Source organism: Anneissia japonica, unplaced genomic scaffold, assembly GCF_011630105.1.
Source record: "Anneissia japonica isolate Jap-2015-1 unplaced genomic scaffold, ASM1163010v1 scaffold376_len1572418_cov194, whole genome shotgun sequence".
NCBI classification, from domain to species: Eukaryota; Metazoa; Echinodermata; class Crinoidea; order Comatulida; family Comatulidae; genus Anneissia; species Anneissia japonica.
In genome coordinates this window covers 1,487,946-1,508,278 of record NW_022741166.1, presented here as the reverse complement: position 1 = coordinate 1,508,278, position 20,333 = coordinate 1,487,946, and the positions used below count along the sequence as shown (strand labels likewise).

The following is a 20,333-nucleotide window of genomic DNA, read 5'->3' as shown; positions in this document are numbered from 1 at the left end:
ACTGTTTATAACATGTAAAGTTATTTCATTTGATACTTAACAAAAGTGAATTTTGTGGTTATCTATGAGTTGCATATTTTGGTAGTTGAAGTACTGTATGTATGTCATTCCTCTACTTGGTTAGTGGAATAACGTTTTTAAAATTTATTTCAACTATCAAAAAAATGTTCAATGGCCGTTGTTTTCTGATAATCTCTCAGTACATTATTTGCATCTGTTGTGTAACTGTATTTGTTATTGATTAAATTCCTGCTTATTACAGTATTTAAATATTTGAAGATTTTAAAAAAATCATTTCTATTACTGAATTTTTTCATTGGAGACATTTTTACCTACTTGTCATTTGGGGTCATTTTTACTGGGGTCATTTTTACCGGGCCATTTTTTCCTGGGCCATTTTTACCGGGGGAATTTTTACCTACATTCCGCCAGCATACCCAAATCGCTCAGCCTTGTAAGCTTCTCTTTCAACGTTTAACTTAACATGGTTGAGATAGAGGATGAATAAGAGAGGTGATAAAACACTTCCTTGTTGTACTCCTGTGTTGACGGCAAACTACTCTGTGCCTCCTAAGACAGTATTGCTTTGATTTCTGTATGTGCTTTTGATTGTATTGAGTAGAGGAGTGCTAATGCCTGTTTCCTCACTTTCCACATTTTATCCCTTGGTACCCTGTCGAATGCCTTTTCCAGATCTATGAAACAGATGTGTTGGATTAGTACCAGGGAGTTGTTATTAGAAACTTTTGAACGTTTAACAACCAGGAAATTGTTAATCTCCCTGTTAGTACTATATTCCCAGCTTTTTGCTGCGAAGCAGCCAATTCATATTCTTGACAGGAATTTGACCTTTGAAAGGTCATTGTTTGTCAAAAAACAAGGGCCTAAGACGAATACAGATCATTTCGGTCGCGCCTCGTTTCGGTCGCGCTTCATTTCGGTCGCGGTTTGTTTTCAACAAATATATGGAGCGCCAATAGAGTTGCGAAAACGCCAAATTTAATATAACTAGGCCTAATTATCATTGAGTTCGTTCGTCAATCGGTTTATATATATATATATATATATATATATATATATATATATATATATATATATTGATATAATTTTTATTATTCTGCTTGCATCAAATAAAGATTTGTGGAATAAGTATAGTCAATAGATTAGTTTCGCATACGTTATTTTCTTGTCTGTTACGTTTCCATTTACCATATGTTTTGATCATATTTATAATAATATTATAAAGGAAATATGTGTTTTCATAATTTATATTTTCCATATAAAATTATCAATAAATTTATAATTGCATGCTGTACGTTTTAAAAGCCGTTTCATGCTTCTTTTATATCCCTAAGCCCGAGAAAATCACTCAACTTGCTAGGCCTATTTCTTTACTTGCATAACTAGAATTGTGGAAAGAAACGTTTCCACAAATTGATTCCCATGGTACTCTTAAGGCGAAGCTGACACAAGGTTTGTGATTTCTTGTTTGTTTTATTTCCATTTTCGATACATTACTGCCAAGACAGAAGTAGGTCAGATGCTAAAATAGATGACTAGCTGTTTCTAGGTTCAAACACGTGCGCTGGAGCGCAGTTCACCATTTCACGTGTGTTCACGTCACCTACTTCATGAAACCTGTAACTTCGAATCGTCTGCGCTGGCTGCTGATCATGTTTATAAAATACCAAAATAAATGGATAGTAAAATATATATTTGTTAGGCCTATATGATTTCATGTGTAATGTAAATAAATATGTATAAATTATATATAATATTATATATGTATAAATATATATATGTATGTGTATATAGGCTTATATATAATATATATATATAGTTGTTTCTAGGTATATCATTTATGCTTATATAAAATCATATATAAATATATATATTCATATTTATGAACTGCGCAGGAACATCAAAGAAAACTAAAGATTTCAAGTGAAGAATGATAATGTGTGTGTTATTCGTTTATTTCTTTAATTGTGTTTCCCTCAATTCTCTTGGTATGTTTTATCCAAACTCTGGAAGCTGCAAGAAAAATAAAAAATGTATTGTATAGAAACATCGGATTAAATAATGTAATGACTATTGTTTTAACTAAATTATGAAATAGATTTCAGATGGCAACAACATTCAATTAAAATCAAAGATACATTTTATTGACCATAATTATTAAATTATGTAAAAAAATTAAAATCCAATTCGGCTTTGTTCAAACGAAGAGTAATCTTTTCATATTTTCTTAATAAAGAAACTGGTAATCTTCTTGAACTGAAATCCTTGATAATAGAACCAAATGGACGTAAGTTGACAAAAAATACAACGCATTTTAAAAATAACACAAAAGATTTAATGGAAGACATGTTTCGGGTTACCTTCAACCCATCATCAGTTAACAAAAAACACAACAGAAATTAACCAAATACTTTTCATATAGACTATATATATATAGGTAATTATTATGCTGAATATTAAATAAATTGATTTGTTTGACAATAAGTTTGACCAACTATAGTAACTCTGAAATCTGGACTAAATGTAGCTAATTATTATTCTGAATATATAATTGAATACCATGATTTGTTTAACCAAAGGTTAGTAAAGCAATAGTAAGTCTGTAATATGGACCAAGTGTAGCTAATCATTATGTAGAATATATAATCATGTACATTGATTTGTTTGACAAAAGGTTGTGAAGCTATAGTTAAATGCAAGGTAACAAGTCCTTGCATAATAACTATTGCTTACGTGTATATTTAAATAAGCTTTAAGTTAACATGTTTAATTTGCAAATTAAGATCAGGATTGTTCCATTTTATGTAAAGGGATTCTTTGATTTTCAATTTTATTTCATTGTTATCAATGATGGGTTGAAGGTAACCCGAAACATGTCTTCCATTAAATCTTTTGTGTTATTTTTAAAATGCGTTGTATTTTTTGTCAACTTACGTCCATTTGGTTCTATTATCAAGGATTTCAGTTCAAGAAGATTACCAGTTTCTCTATTAAGAAAATATGAAAAGATTACCCTTCGTTTGAACAAAGCCGAATTGGATTTTAATTTTTTACATAATTGCAAGGCATTCGGAGTTTTTCCTAAAATTATTAAATTATAGTATGAAAACGCAACAAAAAGAATAGCATGAAGCACATACTAAATTCCATGGAAGAAAGAAAATATGTTAGAAGAAATATAGCAAACCGGAAATTAAAAAAATACCTAGGCCTATGATAAACCGATTGACTAATTATAATTATATAGGGCCTAGCCTAGGCATATTAAAATTTGCGTTTTCGCAACTCCTTCGGCGCGTATAAGAGACAGCTCCATATATTTGATCGAAATAAACCGCGACCGAAATAAGGCGCGACCGAAACGAAGCGCGACCGAAACAAATGATCGGCTACCCCTAAGACAACTGAAAAGCGGAGTTTCCTTCTTTCCTTCTGCTGGGTAAAATCAATTACTTTAGGCGACGTTTGTAGACTAACCTACTCGTACCAACGTCCGCATGTCACGACGCTGGAGTACTATTCAGCGTTTTTACTATATTTCTAGGTTTCCTATTTCTACGTTTAATCGGCCCATGTCTCAGCCACAATATTTTGAGGCCAATATTATTTACGAACCCAGTTAAACTTATTTACTAGACTATTTCAACGTGCTAATTATTACATTTAGGCGACGCTTGTTGTAGACTGGCATACACAGTGTTTTCGGAAATAAATACCATTTTATACACATGCGCAGATCGATTCGCTAGCAGCGAGTCATCGCCAGCAGCAGCGAGTCGCCAGCAGCGAGATGTCACTGCAGCAAAACACTATTGTACACGGTACCAACACTGTTCTAATATAGACAATGGGTCGTGTCTCATATTATTTGTTATATTTTTATTATTCATTATTTTCACTGGACTCGCATAAATAATTTTGTTCGAAGAACATTTTATGCAGTTGTACTTCGCAGCACTTCACTTGCAATTTGCAATTTCTAGTCTACAAGAATAATCTCAAGGCTGCAATCTGATCTACAGTTCCTCTTCCGGGTCTAAAGCCGCACTGACTCTCAGAGAGCATACTTTCTGCATGATATCTTTAATCTCCTTTCTAAAATTCTCTCGTAGAGCTTGCCGACATGACTCATGAGTTATATCCCCTTATAGTTCTTGCATTCTTGTGGGTCCCCTTTCTTCTTGAAAATAGGGCATATCACGGTTAATAGCGAAGTCCCGACTCCCAAGTAAAGTTAAGTACAAATATAATTTTGCGGCGTAGGAGCAATGCACGTGTTGACTCTTTGGAGAATTGAGAGAAAATGGATAGGAATAATGCTTGGGAGGACCCTTATCGCACTCGCAGCATGAGGTAGGCCTATTTTGGACATCCCTTGTTAGTAGGCCTAGGCCTGTAAAATAATGTCATCACCAAGGTCACGAGGATTCGCCTTAGGCAACTTTTAACCGGCAAATTTGGTGGGTTCGCGGGCCAGCCCTTAGATGCTCTTCCTTTGGTCCCCACCCCCCTGCCTTGATAGTTTCAATGGGAATTATATCAGACCCTGGGGCTTTGTTCTTGGTCAATTTCAAGGCCGTCTCGAGTTCTTCCATAGTTAGGTTTTCCGTTGGTCGTGTCGATTGCGTATCATTGGTCTGCATTGTTGTGGCGTTTGCGGAGTGCTCACCTTCCTCTTCCACATTTAGCAGATCCTGAAAATACTCAATCCATCGGCCTGTTATGTCGTTCAAATTGTTGGATCCGCCACTGAAGATGATTTGTTACGGCTTCCTTACTGAAGTACAATAATAATACATTGTTGTGTTTGGAAGTACTGTACAACAATAATAAATTATACTATTTGGTAGAAGTACAGCAATAATACATTATTGTTGTGTTTGGAAGTACAACAATAATATTTTAATGTACTTGGAAGTGCAAAAACAATAAACTAGAGCAGTCACTCCATAGAGTGTATATCTCGGCCCTATGCCTGTGAGAACTGGATGTATATGTTGTATAAAAATGAATAAAAATTAGTTTAGTCTTGTTTCTCTACTGTGTATCTTGTTTGTATTAATACTCATTTTATCCCATTATTATAGACCAGTAAATTCAATACACCATCTGAAGAATGTTACAGCTAATAAAATCAACGGTGTATACACTTGCGAATCTACAAACAAGACGATTGCGCCATTAAGCGTTAATGTTAATGTAATCGTGATAAGTAAGTTCCGTTATCATCAATTTGAACATGATCATTAATTAAATCAATGTAAATTAAACTAAACTAACCTAAGATGGGATGATACTAAAATTGCTAAAATTATTTTAAAAACTACTAAGACATACATACACATCTTATTAACAATAAAATAACGTTTGCCATAATTAATACGAATATTTAACTTAATAGTATTACTACCATTATAATATAACGTCTGATTCCCAAGTGTATTGGCTTTTTGGCTAAAATTAAAAAAAATGTAATAACAAAAGATCTTACGATCCAGAGGCGAGGTGTCATGCCAGGCGTGTCATCAGATACTGTAGCGGCCATTGTAAGGTGGAGTGTTCGCTATAGCCTATAATTACTTCAATTCTTTACAATGTAAATCATGATATGATGCTAATAATTGTTAAAATTATTTTTAAAAACTGCTGAAACATACATAGGCCTACACATCTTATACAATGAAATACAAATAGTTTTCCATAATAAATACGAATATTTAAAAATAAAAGTATAGTAACTTTTCTATTTTTTCATGGTAAAAGACGGTATAGTAGATTGTTCCAACATTTATATTTAATTATTTAGATTTTCTTGATATATGTACCTATATTTGATAAATTGATCACGCTTTATTGCTGAACACACTTAAAGAATCTTTTGGCATTTCTGACAAAGCTCTCCATTTGCTGTACTCTTACCTCGATTCTAGGTCTTTTCGTGTTAATGTTGGGTCGGAATTTTCCAACACGTTCCCTTTGAAGTATGGCGTTCGGCAAGGTAGCGTACTTGGACCCCTTTTGTTTATCTGCTACACTTCTGGTCTTTCTAACATAATCACTAGATATGGTTTAAATTTTCACTTCTTTGCTGATGACATACAGCTTTGGAAACATGTTGATCTTAATAACACTACGGACATAGCCTCGACTCTTTATTCAATAGAATCTTGTATTTCTTCTATTATCAAATGGACGACTACAATGAAACTCAAGCTCAACCCTCACAAAACTGAACTACTTACTATATTTCCAAAATCTAGAAGCATTCACTCTTTTCCCCCAATTCAGATATCCGTAGAGGGTATATATATATATATATCAATATACCGTCGTCAACTACGGCACGAAATTTAGGTGTACTGTTTGACAATCAGTTTAACTTTCAAAACCACATTTCATCTATCTGAAAATCTGGATATTTTCACTATAGACGAATTCGATCTATTCGTCCATACATTTCACGCTCCGCTGCTGAAGTACTTGTCCATGCTTTTATCACCTCTAAAATTGATTTCTGTAACTCTTTATTGTATGAGACCTCTATTATTCAATTAAGACCCTTACAAAAGCTTCAAAACTCAGCAGCACGTGTTGTCTGTCTCACTAAACTTCGTGATCATGTTTCACCTATCCTCAAAGACCTTCATTGGCTACCGATATGTAAACGCCTAAACTTCAAAATTATTCTTCTCACTCATATATGCATATATGGCTACGCCCCACACTATCTTTCTTCATCAATCTCACAACAATTATCTTCACGTTCCACAAGACAGTCAAATTCTCTCAGGTTATCTGTCCCCAGAGTGCTGCATGTTCGTACTAGCGAACGTTCTTTCTCTTTTGCTGCTCCGAAATTATGGAACTCTCTTCCACCTAATCTTAGATCAACTTCTGATACTAATGCATTCAAGACCCTCCTTAAAACCTATCTCTTTAATCAATAACTCTTTCACCTTTAAGCGCCAGTGACAAAATTTTTTTTTTTAACAGGCGCTATACAAATTCTCCAATTTATTTATTATTTATATTGTTAGTTAACATTTAGGCCTATATATAACGCCTTTTTGGTTACAAGGTACTTTACTGGATCCTCAATTGTTTTTAGAGCACGCTTGGGCGACACTTACTATCGAAAAAAAAAACAACGAAATGAAACAGCCTTGGAATTAACATCAGGAACGTTTTAGTAAAACATTATTTCCTCAACCATCTGTAAAGAAACAATTGAGACTATTATAAGGTCAATGTTTTGTATCAATATCGATGGGTTGTGCAATATGTTATTTCTATGCTTAATAGAAGAGTATAATTAGGTATGACTTTGAATTTATCGTTTTCAGCAGAAATATTGTTCTTTTCATAGAAATTCCTCAACCTTTCATCGAAACATCCACCAATCAATCGATAACAATAGGAGAGAATGTCACTTTAACTTGTCGCATTAGACAATCAGCGGGAACTGTTATTTGGGTGAAAGGTCAATTATCTCTAAATGCTTCCTCAATAATAAACGCCACAAGCCGAATACGAATTGAAAGTAATTCCGATATTGGGCTCTATCAACTAAAAATTACCAATGTCAACCTACAAGACGAGTCTTTCTATAGATGCTACGTCGGACATATATTCACCAATGACGATTTAACGTACTTTGAGTCGCAAGTCCTGGTATATATTCATCCACAAGAACCATTTCCACTGATTAGAACAACTGGGCAAGACGATAAACTTGAAACGTATGATGTTAACATTGGTGACGTCATCAACATGAAATGTGAAGCTAATCTCAGTAAGCCAGCTGTCAAATTATCATGGTTTCTTGATGACTTCCATGTAAAGGCAGCTAATGAATACACAGAGACAGAAGATGGTATAACATATAATACATCAATTGAGTTTTTAAAGACTGCGACAGTGGCGGACAACAAGAAAACACTAGAGTGTGCAGCTGAAAGCCCAGCAATTGAAAGACGGAGCAGCATGTTGACCCTAAATGTTACATGTGAGTAAATTACACCTCAATCATTTGAATAGCCGCGGCGACGGCAGCAGCATTGGCGACGTCAAAAATGAACGAGAAAGTCAATAAAAAGCAAAAATTCCGTAAATTCTTAAATTGAAATTTAAAAAACATACATTTTTTTTGGTTTTTTTTTCAAAGTTAACCAACTATATAATTTGAATGTACCATATTATCGAATCGATGAAAATGAAAAAATAAGAATCGTACTTGCACTTCTGCTGAAACAGTTGTACTTTCGTTGAAAAGATATGCCCACTTTTGTCATACTTTTGCTGCAATAATTGTTCAGTTACAATTTTTGTCACTAGCTATATCGTGATGTTGTGGTAACTTTTGTAGATTTGATATTTATTAGTTTCTTCTCTTTTTGAGTATTTTTTTTTTTTTTTATCATAATATACATTCTCTGGGTATTTTAGATAAACCATTGGTAGAGGTAAATCCACAATCCATCACCACCGAAGAAGGTGAAGATGTTTCATTCACGTGTAACTCAACTGCTAATCCAATGCCTTTTTCATACACGTGGATTATTGAACTCGACAATGGAACGAATCTAGTTAAAGCCAGTCAAAACCTAAAACTGAATAGAGTAACAACAGACTTTGATAATGCTAAAATCAAATGTGAAGTCGAAAACTCAATTGGAAGATCACAGGCAAACGTTGTAAATTTTACAGTCAATGGTAACTATTTATTTTATTACAATAACAATCATTCTTGTATATCAATTTGTCTTTGCCACTCCACACTGTAAATATGATAATTTATACACATTCATGCCTGATATTTATTTTCTGAAGGACCTGGAGCACCGCTATTCGTGATTTTACCCTGTGTAGGATCGATGTTTCTTTTCATGATCACCATATTTTCCGTGCTGGTGTACAAATACAGGTTTAAAATACGCATGATGAAAGTGCGTCAAAATGTTTACAAAAACACTGCTGGAGGTTAGTCTACTAGCAATTTGAACTATAAAATTGATAATGTCGGTGGCTATGTAATAATATGGATGGTGGTGGTGGTGGTAGTGTTAACTGTTGTGATGATGGTGAATGTCAAAAGGATGTTAATGATAATGATGGTAATTTTGATTATGCTTGTAATGATTATGTTTACACTTGGCGGTGATGATGGTAATTGTTTCCATAATGAACGTGTTTATATATACCCTTTTATTATAAAATCTTAATCTTCAAAGAAAAATCCAATTTTTGCTTTTTTTATAAAATTTAAATTTCAGGGGGCGAGAAGGAGTTTGATTTCTTCATTGCTTATAAAAGTGGAGGGGATGACGAAGACTTTGTTGTGAATACCCTGACACCTAAACTAGAAGAAATGGGTTTCAAAGTTTGTGTCCATTTCAAACACTTTTTACCTGGCAGTTGTGAGTACACCATGCGTTACATATATGAAATAAATAATGAGACAACAGGAGTGCAGCTGTAGATTGGTGCTTAAAATTCTTGCTTTGAAATCATAGTCCTTGATTCAAACCCGTCACTGCCTGGCTTTCCACATAACTAGAAAACACTCCATACGCCTCATATAGGTCTACTAAATTATAAACTTATTATTTGAAACATCATTCCATCCAGTGGGTGACGTCCGAGTGCACTTTATGTTGGATATACATGAGATTTAGAAAAATCAGGAAAAATGAAGTTTCATTTATATGTTTTAATATTTTTGCAGAATGCTATTTTTTGCTGAAAATTTCGTATTTTGCTTCTTTAACAGTGATTGCCACTGAAAATGCATACCCTTTAGACCAACAAACATCCCTATCGAAAACTCAGGGTACCTAATAATACTGTAATAGAAAATCAGCTTTTCCTTTTTAATTTTGTCAAAGGGATTTGTATACAATTCAGTATACAGGAGCAGATCCTGAGATGTCCCAAAAGGGGGTAGGTGGCGAAAGTGTGGCTTTTCTAGACGCCCGGAAATAGCCTCCGAGGCGTTTTAGGCGATCGATTTTTGTTTGTTTGTTTCTTTCTTTTTTTTTTAACTTTCCAGAAGGGGCGGTGGATGGCCCAGCCTCCCTCTAAGTCCTCCCCTGGTATGATTGTGTTTAGTTAAATTGTTACTGTTAACCTATTACAATTGTTATCGTTGAAAATGAAACAAAATTCAAAGTAGATTTAAAGATGCTTTACTGGCGATACCCTAATATGCAAATTTGAAGTGAAATTGTTTTGAAATTGTTTATGTTATTTGATGCCATACGGTTATTTTATTGTCTTTTAGCTATCATTGATAACATCACTGAGTCGGTTCACAACAGTTGGAAGACAATACTCGTACTTTCGCCTGCGTTCCTTCAGAGTGGTTGGTGTCAGTACGAATTTAAAACCGCTTGTGGTAATATGCTGAAACAACGAGTCGACATACTACCGATCATTTACGAAGAAATACGAAATCTACCCGACCTTGACGACAACATACGGACGCTTATTAATACAATAACATATCTTAACTGGAACGGAGGAAACATTGATGAGGAACAGAAGATACAGTTCTGGAAGGACATTATGAAGTCTGCACCACGACAACCGCATATGGTGGCGCCACAAGACGAAGAAATGATACAATTAGTAAATCTTGAATGACCGTGAGATAGTGATTACAATTCTTGCATACCCAGATCACCTATCATCAATTCCATTTCACACACTCTCATACTGGTGATACTATAGCAATTAAACTTCGGGCAATCGGTTGGTACTATGGTACATTGTTTCACATGCAGAAAATGCAAATCAAATGTTTTTTTAGTTCCGATAAGGAGCTCTAGGAATACCCGGTTGATTGATTAGTTGATCTATTTTGTGCTGACTGCTTAATACTGCAGTCGGCAACCCATGGGTCGTGAGTGAATTTTTGAGGGTCGTCAGATCGCATCTGGGTCTCAAAAATAAACACTTTTAAATCTGTATAGTGTTCTCGATCATTAAAACAAAACATTTTTTAAATAAAATACTTTGATGAAATTTTGGCTATTGTCTTCAATTTGTGTTAATTTTTGGCTGTTGTTAACAGATTTACGAATTGATGGCCTTGATAACACATTTCTATGCGCCGCAGTGCGCCGTTATAGGCCTAGTACTTGTGTTTCAAAATACACAGAAATATTGTGTTTCATACAACGATGACATAAACACTTTATAAGTTTTTTCATTGACCAAACCCAGAGGTGACGGAACTAGGGTGTGCTGTGTTATGGAGAGTAATGTGTGACCGGAAATGGTCTGCAGTCAGTTGGTTGTTACCATGCGCCAGAGATGTTGGAGTATATATAGTACAGCAATATAATAATAACTATTATGTAGGCCTAATGAATGAATAAAGTTCGGAGTTTGCCGGGTAGTGAAATGATTATTTCACATTTTAAGTGCTCCCTAAATTCATAAGTGTAAGCTAAATTACGGTGATTAACTTAATTATCGAAGATTTGGAGACAATTATTTAGAATCCCTCTTTCCAAGAGGGGATGCAAATGCTTTGTGAAAATGAGTACGCCGCGGTACTCATTTTCACAAAGAAATACACACAACTCGTTAGCTAACAATTATGTCAATGTTACATGAACACCTGGGAAGGAAGGAGCAATCACGTTGTTACCTTGCAAACGTCGGTACTGTATGGGGAGGGGCTGCTGATGTACTGTGTAGCGGGGGACGATGAGGCCATAAGACTAGGCCTAACTAAGACAGTGGAATTATATGTGATAGAAAGTACGCTTTCGGAAGAAATAAATTAAAATAGGAAAAAAAATAACTAAGAATAATTCATTTGCAGAGGTACCTTATTTTTATTATACAATGCTAACAATGCGGCTCTTGTAGCCCTGGCTTGGGCAAGGCATCCATGTGCAAAGCAGTAGTGTTTGTTTATCCATGAAAAAAGCACGCCGGGAAAGTTTGCCTTACTAGGAAAATGTGACGTATCTAGCTTATGACGTATGCATGCTAACTAATGTGAGTGTGACGTCACCAAAAAATGAATATTTTCTATAATAACCAAAATATTAATAACTACAAAGTTTCTGGCCGTAAATTCCCTTAATATTTACCTTGAATCTTCGAGACTTAGAGATCAAAGCTCATTTGTCCCTCAATCATTATCGAATCCTCTTCGGTCATATACGGGCAAAATTTAAGGTGGTGGCCAGACCAGACTTTCTCTAAGCCCGCTTTAAAATGATTTAATTACTGAATTAATGATTACTGAACTCTGATTTACCACATTACTAGGAAGGGAGTTCCAATCGTCAGTAACTCGAACAACGAATGCCTTTTTCCTAACATTAAGTTTAAATTTCTGTTTATACAACTTATATACATGGCCTCTGGTTATAGAATAATCTGATCTTGTAAACAAGTGCTCATGGTCCAAAAGATCAATACCTTGAAAAGTCTTAAAGGTCTGAATGACATCTGCTCTGTTTTTTTCTAAATAACAAAGCTGTCTCTTATACACATCTAGATGTGTATAAGAGACAGATAATATGGATGGTGGTGGTGGTGGTAGTGTTAACTGTTGTGATGATGGTGAATGTCAAAATGATGTTAATGATAATGATGGTAGTGTTTAGAAAAATCCAACTTATCATCAAATAGAATACCAAGATCTGATTCCTCCTTAACACGTACAATTTCACATCTTGATGTACCAGTACCAATAAAATATTTGAAATTAAAATTTTTAACTCCATAATGCATGATCTTGCATTTTGTTAAGTTAAATGGCAATTGCCAGTCTATCGACCACTGGTATAAAGCATTTACATCCCCCTGTAAAATCTCACAATCAGTCTCACAATTGACAACTCTAAACAGCTTAGTATCGTCCGCGAACAACTTTATAAATGAATCAGAAACAGTTTTGGGTAAATCATTAATGAAAACTAAAAATAATAAAGGTCCAAGGACACTTCCTTGAGGAACACCGCTAGACACCAATTGCCATTCAGAACTAACACCATTAACGACCACTCTCTGTTTCCTATCTTTCAAAAATGCAACAATCCAATTCAACAAGTTGCCAGTTGCCATAAGACTTTAATTTTGACAATAACCTACGATGAGGAACATTGTCAAATGCCTTTTGAAAATCGAATGAAGGGTTGCTCAATCTCCTTGCCATACAAATTACAGCTCCCACTGACGTCTCAGTCGAGAAATACGGGTAGCTGAAGTTTTTCTCGCAAATCTGACTACAAAACTATATCCAAATTTCACGTTCCACTTTTGACCCTGAGTTGTGCTTCGCACTCGCCGCTGAGGGCGGCGTTCCGGGAACCCTGCGTCAAGTTACAGTTGAATTAATACAAATTTATAGCAATAATTTGCAATGCAAATTCATTTATATATGAAATCAACAGTCAATGTATTTAAAATACAATTACATGCTCCCAATATTAGTTCATGATGCGAGATTAATCAGAGAGAGGGAGAGAGAGAGAGCAGCTTAGCTCAGTCGGCTAAACTGTTCTATTTGATCCTGAATTTTATGTTTCGATAATATATTTTAAATAATTATCTCAAACAAAATAGAATTTGATTTTGTATTAGTTTAAACTTCATCCAAAAAGGAATGTCAGTACTTAGGGAGAAACGTTTTTTGTCCTTGTTCTCAAAATATTTATTTACTTTTAAATTTTGTATTTTTATTTTAAGGAACTATCACGCGTGTGAACATGTAAAAAGATGAACGTGTTTATGTTAGGTTTGTGTGCAAGATTGTCTTCGTCGGAACAACCCACTGACATCTAAAAAAAAAGTAAAACTGCTATCAACAAACAACAAAGATAAAGTTAGTTCTAGCTATATCTGGAAAAGCAAAGCCTAGGAAGATTCTGTTAATTTAGTAAACTCAAAATTTTTCTGTAAAATAACAGCACCATGGGTACTTGCCACCTAAATTTTCCGCACGGATTTTTCTCCACCCGGAAATTTATTTCGCCGGCTATGTTTCCCCTTTTTTTCTATGTATTTTTCCCAGTTTTCCTACTGATTTTTTTTATCAGGTTATGTTCATTACCGTATAAGTTATAAGGCAGAACCAGGGAACAGTGAAATTCATTATTTTTTTTTGTGTTTTCTCTATATCAATTAATAATGGTCTAGTCGTTGTAAGGTTACATTATAAAGGTGTGCCGATGATATAAAAGCGTTATATTATAATCAATTGACTAATTGACTCTTGATGCACTCGCAATACAGTAATGATTAAGCCAAAAGACACATTGTTGAAACGTTTTGAAAAGTTTAAATCCGGGTTTGCTTAAGAAATAAAGGAAAACAGGATATATTTATTATATATGCTTCCTTGAATTTCAATGTCACACCTATTTCCTTATGGTTTTGTATAACCATATTTGGCTGCATCAACAAAACAAAAAAAAAATCCGGCAATATTATTTCTGTACTTCTACGGTACTTTTGAGGTCAGTGCCTATAGGGATTCTCTTTTACGATTATACGCCTACTTTTATTTCAAATTATCTGTTACGATTGTTGGTAGCGCAACATGCCTATATCTACGGAGGCCATAAAGGGACATGGTTAAAAAAATATTAAACTATTTCGTTCCCTCGAAATGATATTTCGTTCCCTCGAAATAATATTTCGTGTATGGTATGCCCACAATGACTTCAGCGTCGGCTGTTCCTCATGGGTGGCGCCAGGATTTGCCCGACGGGGGGAGGGAACCGAGGTCCCCGGATGGGGGTCCGATTCCCCCGACGAGGTGTCAGATTTCCCCGACGAAAGCAAAGTGGGTGTGGTCGACCTACGATTAAAAGGTTTAGACAGTTTTTAAATTTTGACAATTTAAGGGTTTCAAAGGCTTATTTAATCGATGTTAGAGTCTACTAATGAGGGAACGAAATAGTATTTCGAGGGAACGAAATAATATTTCGAGGGAACGAAATAATACTTTGAGGGAACGAAATGATTTCGTTACCTCGAAATGATCGAAATAATATTTTGTTCCCTCGAAATAATATTTCGTTCGAACAAAATGATTTTGCTTCCTCGAAATATTATTTCGTTCCCTCGAAATAGTTTAATATTTTCTTTAACCATGTCCCTTATATCATTAAATATATTTCATTTAATTAATGTTATTTCATTTGTTTATCTATCAGTATTAACATTGTGTTAACTTGTCTTATAAAGTATGCATATTATATATATGTGTATATATATATATATATATATATATATATGTATATATGTAAAAACTGTCTCTTATACACATCTAGATGTGTATAAGAGACAGATATTAACGTTTATGTTTATTATAAACCGAATGCAATTTCTTATTGTTTTAACATTCTCTTTATATTCTATGGTGTGAACAGAATGGTTATTGATATGTATTCTTTGCTTAAAGTTACAGAATTTTAATGCTATATACTTCCCCTTGTTTCACTAAAAATTGTTCCTTTTGATAGGGGTGTCCCCTGAATAGGGGTGTCCCCTGAATAGGGGTGTTTCCCCCCCCCCCCCAGAGTAGGGGGTTCTAAAGTATTATATTGGTCGTATATTTCGTATCTTGGACGACATTTCTATGATAACTCGAGGTCTTGGGTCGTTGGAAGCTACTGTAGGGCACAAAATTATGGGTCCTTAGAAGTAAAAGGTTGCAGACCGTTAGCCTTATTAGATCGTTTTTGTATGGGCGGCCGTTAGGGCCAATATACTCTACTGCCTCTATTATACTGCACTCATCGAAGTTTTCGAGATTCGAGACCTTGTCTTTCGGTCATTTATCCAGTTCACTGAATATAAATCATTGTAATTGCATAATAAATGAAATATATTTTATACCACCATAATTCATTTTTAAACATAAATGTGTATTGTAAACTCATTTTTTTTCTATTCACACTCAATGTATACGAGCTAATAATTGCTATTGATTTTTTTCTAATATTTTTCATGTAGATTAAAATTATCATTTCATAAAGTAAATTCAAATCATTGTAAAAACCATGCCAAGTGTCAATACAATAGTCAATGATGGCTTTAATTTGTCTACGTTTGTATGTTAATATAAAAAAATGCAAAATGAGAAGAAAAGACCTATGCAGTTTTGCCAACTGCAGATATATTTAAAATAAATACTATAAATAGTATCCATCCTATGCCATTAATAGGGTTTTTTTCTAATATTAATGGCAAAATAACAAGAGATACACAAAAAAATGACAAACAATAATGATACTTTCCAAAAATTATATAAGCGCCGCAGCATTTATTTGAGGATTTATGGTAATTGTAATCCAGCCGGGCACTCAATGCTCACGACGGTCGTCGGCCGACGCGATTCTATGAAGAACGCAACGCGACGACGCATGTACAATGGATTGTTTTTAATGACGATCCGTTCGGACTGCCACCAAAATTCACCAGACGACGTCACGTATCGCTCAAAATCGTGCGACGGACATACGACGAATGAGTGCCCTGCATTAGGGTCACCTACCAATTCAAATGTACTGGATGTAATTCCAGTTGTATAGAGTATGCTAGCCGAGCATCTTTACTGAAAAATATATATAATTATTTAGTTGATGAGAATGGCAGTTTAACTAAATTTAATTAAATTAGTATTGATACGATACGATAGGTTACTCCCTTATTGTCATTTTAACAACATGGTAAAAATTAAATTACTGTCAGTGATTGCAAGGTTGTATTGCAGAATTATACAATTAACATTAATATCATTTAACTACAATTAAACAATATACACATATATACATATATAAAAATATTTTTATAACAATAATCGTTATCATCATCAATTTTTACATATAAAACAACAAATCAGATCTTAACAGAACATTAATTTCTGAAAACGTATCTACAAAAATCAATATTTTTTATAATACTGTACTGACTGATCAATGTAGTTACTTGGGACCACAATTTGTTTGCTGATTCAAGAGTCCTCATAATCATTCTTCTGTACTTTAAAATCAAGTCCTAATTCCAATGCTTGTCTGAGGTCGTTGACCTTGTTTTGTGACGAAGGTTTAAAAGAATTTGAAAAAGTATCTTCACTTGATGGCACTCTTTGTATTTCACTTGCTATATCAACCCACATGTCTCGACATCTCTGTGTAGCAACAGATGCAATTATGTACCCGGTAGCAACGCCACAGGCTGCAGAAGAAAAAAATTAATTAAAAAAAAATAAAGTAATGTAATATAATGTATTTGCAAGTAGTATAGTTGAATACCAAACACTAGATGAAAATTATTATTATTATTAGATTAATGCATAAATGCTTGTAATAAATTAATAAAAAATGAAAGTACTATCTAACTTTAGTACAATAATTTCATCTATGAAGACCCTACTTAAATTCAGACTCACCAATTGAAAGAACGACAGCTGTATGTTTAGAGGCTCCGGGAAATTTACTATGATATAGTATACTGCCTGCGAAACCCGCACTTGCACCTATTACAAAGCAGATAATATTTTTCATTTTTTCAATTGTTAGTCAAGTCAGTATTTTGAAATTGAAAAATTTCCACATCCTAATTGTGGTTCGGATGTGTTTTATTCTAGCAAATCATACCGGCAAATCTGCTCCAAGGGAGCATTGACGATATTGGTACTTTTATTTAATAGCAGGCATTGTACCGGTAATATGTCTGCAGGGCCATATTATTGGACAGGCCAAGACTAATCTAAAGTGCAGGACAATATCCTGGACATTAGACAATAGAAATATCTCAATTACTTAAGAGGGCCCCTGAATATCAGCCGATCTTTCAGGATATGCTGGAAAGTTCACCATGTTATAAATATGGTTCTAAAAAAATAACAAAATATGTCATGCACATTTGAAAATAAGAGTTGATTTATTTATTAATTATTAGTTCATAAATGCCACCAATGGAATACTTTACATTGGTTTCCATGCAATTTTTAGTTCTAATAATAATTTGCAATGTGAATGTGACCTCTAATTGAAACAAGGTCTATTCACACTTACCTACACCACAGCCCATTATTCCCTGCACGAATGCCTTCGACTGGCATACCCTGTACTGCTGTAAACCCTGAAAAAATATTACAGTAATAGTTTAATCCAAAAATGTATGTGACATAACTGTACATAGTTATTAATGCCACATAACGCAACTGTGACCACAGTTATTCATGACTTTATTGTGGGTATACTGCTATACTACTTCAAAATTACTGGTTGGCTGAGCATCCTGGAACATGTTTCAAACTTGTGAAGGCATAAACTGTATATCAGGAGACTGCTGAAAAATGGCAAAGGCCTAATCTACCTATTATGATGATATACAGGAGGTCTATAAAATAAGGCTGTCTTGGTCATAATCAAGTAAACTAGGACCCGGGGCTTTATTGGCCCCATTCTATCCTCGGACTATTATTATAATTTAAATAAGTTTTAATATAAATTTTAATTTCATAGTCAATTTCTAGAAAATAAATACTGCGTGTTTAATTAAGGGAGTGTCTATGCTTACGCCGAGTCGTAAGCATTAGTCATAGGCTATGCTTACGCCGATCTATTGACCATGCGCAGGGGTGGCGTAAGCATTATTTAGAGGCTATGCTTACGCCGAATAAGGTATACCGCGAATTGTAAGCCAAGCTCTTGTACTTTCCTCATGAGTGCCGTCTGTTCATTGTGATACAGTACTTCATTGTTAGATAGATCTATCTAGCTCAATTTATGTTGATATTGATACAATACTATATCTGAAATAATAATGACAATGTATCTATGTATGATGTGTAGAATGTTGGAGATGACCTGCCTGCTGCAGTGATATTCTGATTTTAAATCATTGTCCTGTACATTACAGTAGGCCTACATAATTAAAAAGCGAAATCAAAAACAAGAATTTCCCCTAGGGTGCTCTTATCTCGATCCCTCTCCCTGACCTTTCGAACATCTCTTGATCCGTGTCCCTATAAAATTCTTAATTTTCCTATATGAACAAGTAACGCATACAATAATTACAAGAGAGCGTGACACAGTTTCAATCCAATTTTGTTATTAATTATACAAAAACAATGTAGTATATTTCGGTTTAAGCACCAAGGTTTTTAACAACTGAAATGTTTGAAAGGAAACTCTCTTAAAAAATAACTTTCTTTTTCTCCTCTACTAATTGTATATTACATCATTAACTATTAGATAATTTGCCTATAATCTGCCGACATCACAATAATATAGTTTACATTGTACAGTATACAACTTGCAACAGCCAATCTTGTTCATTCAGCAAAGCTGATGAAGGCCAGAAGACTGGTCGAAAATTTCTTTCGAAAATAAATACAGTGTTCAATAGTCTACATGCCTTGTTGTTATAATTTTTTGTTTCTACGACTGATATATAATTTGAAGAACACACGTGGATGTCTTCATCTGCCATCTGGAAACTTCACCAAGTACGCACTACAGAAAAAAAAATATTTGCACATCATGCTCAATATTCGTTTTCGTACTCACGAAGCAAGCGGCGCTCTTCAAATAGATCGGCGTAAGCACAGCCAGGCTATGATTAATGCTTACGACTCGGCGTAAGCATAGACACTTCGTTTAATTAAATATTTAAATTAAACTACTTGCGAATATACTAGGCCTAGGCAACGGTAGGCTGCTAGCTACTGTAGTTGGCCTAGCCCCTAGCCTCCCTAGCATAGGCCATCTACTACTACTAGTATTAGTAATAGGCATAGGCCTACTTGTAGCAGAAGAAGTAGATCTAGCCGGCCTAGGCCCCTAGCTAGTAGTAGTAGTGCAGGCCTAGCCTAGGCCCTAGTAAGTAATTCAGTACTGGGCCTATTACTATACTAGGCCTAAGCAACTAGCCTAGTCAGGCATCATCTCTAGCTGCACTGACAACAACGAGACGAGTGATGGATAGGCCTCTCCTTAGTTAGGCGCGCCTACCCTAACACATGGCGGTATTATTATACTTATTAGGGTAACGCAGGCCCTAGGCCTACTGTAGGTTAAAACTAAAAGAAGGCTCACTGGGTATTTTTCGGCAACATTGTCAACAGACATCTTTAAAACTACGCCTAGGCTAGGCTACTCTGCAAAACAAGAATGTTGTGTGCTACCCTTGATGACATGCGGATTTGTACGTGACCTTTGACTGCCTATCGGTCAGGTGGGGTGCGGAAAGTCGCCGACAATCGATGTCATGGGTATTTTTTAAATGTAAATAACAATTAATTCAGGACTGATCATATTATTATCAACCTG

At 34.7% G+C, this 20,333-nt stretch overlaps 2 protein-coding genes across 4 annotated transcripts in view; one reads left to right on the top strand and one right to left on the bottom strand.

The window, feature by feature from the left end:
• Positions 1 to 11,043, top strand: part of LOC117118641 (interleukin-18 receptor 1-like) — a 22,372-nt gene extending 11,329 nt beyond the window's left edge. For all 3 annotated transcript variants that reach the window (XM_033263297.1, XM_033263299.1, XM_033263298.1), the window contains 6 exons: positions 5,109 to 5,233; positions 7,388 to 8,026; positions 8,467 to 8,733; positions 8,851 to 9,000; positions 9,294 to 9,437; positions 10,301 to 11,043. In XM_033263297.1, the coding sequence (XP_033119188.1) occupies positions 5,109 to 5,233; positions 7,388 to 8,026; positions 8,467 to 8,733; positions 8,851 to 9,000; positions 9,294 to 9,437; positions 10,301 to 10,662 (1,687 nt within the window). In that variant the 3' untranslated portion in view covers positions 10,663 to 11,043. The remainder of the gene's footprint in view (positions 1 to 5,108; positions 5,234 to 7,387; positions 8,027 to 8,466; positions 8,734 to 8,850; positions 9,001 to 9,293; positions 9,438 to 10,300) is intronic.
• A 4,853-nt stretch (positions 11,044 to 15,896) lies between these two features.
• On the bottom strand, positions 15,897 to 20,222 carry LOC117118608 (transmembrane protein 141-like). Its single transcript, XM_033263240.1, has 4 exons — positions 20,100 to 20,222; positions 18,072 to 18,138; positions 17,444 to 17,530; positions 15,897 to 17,229 (listed from the first exon to the last, which is right to left on the bottom strand). The coding sequence occupies exons 1-4, from the start codon at positions 20,130 to 20,132 to the stop codon at positions 17,006 to 17,008; spliced, it is 411 nt and encodes a 136-aa protein (XP_033119131.1). The 5' UTR covers positions 20,133 to 20,222; the 3' UTR covers positions 15,897 to 17,005.
• Positions 20,223 to 20,333: the final 111 nt, after the last annotated feature.

Coding starts and splice junctions, on each gene's coding strand:
- LOC117118608 (XM_033263240.1), bottom strand. CDS start 20,132: ATGTCTGTTGACAATGTTGCCGAAAAATACCCA. Junction 17,531..18,071: donor AATAATGGGCTGTGGTGTAG/GTAAGTGTGAAT, acceptor GCTTTGTAATAG/GTGCAAGTGCGGGTTTCGCA. Junction 17,230..17,443: donor AGCTGTCGTTCTTTCAATTG/GTGAGTCTGAAT, acceptor TTTCTTCTGCAG/CCTGTGGCGTTGCTACCGGG.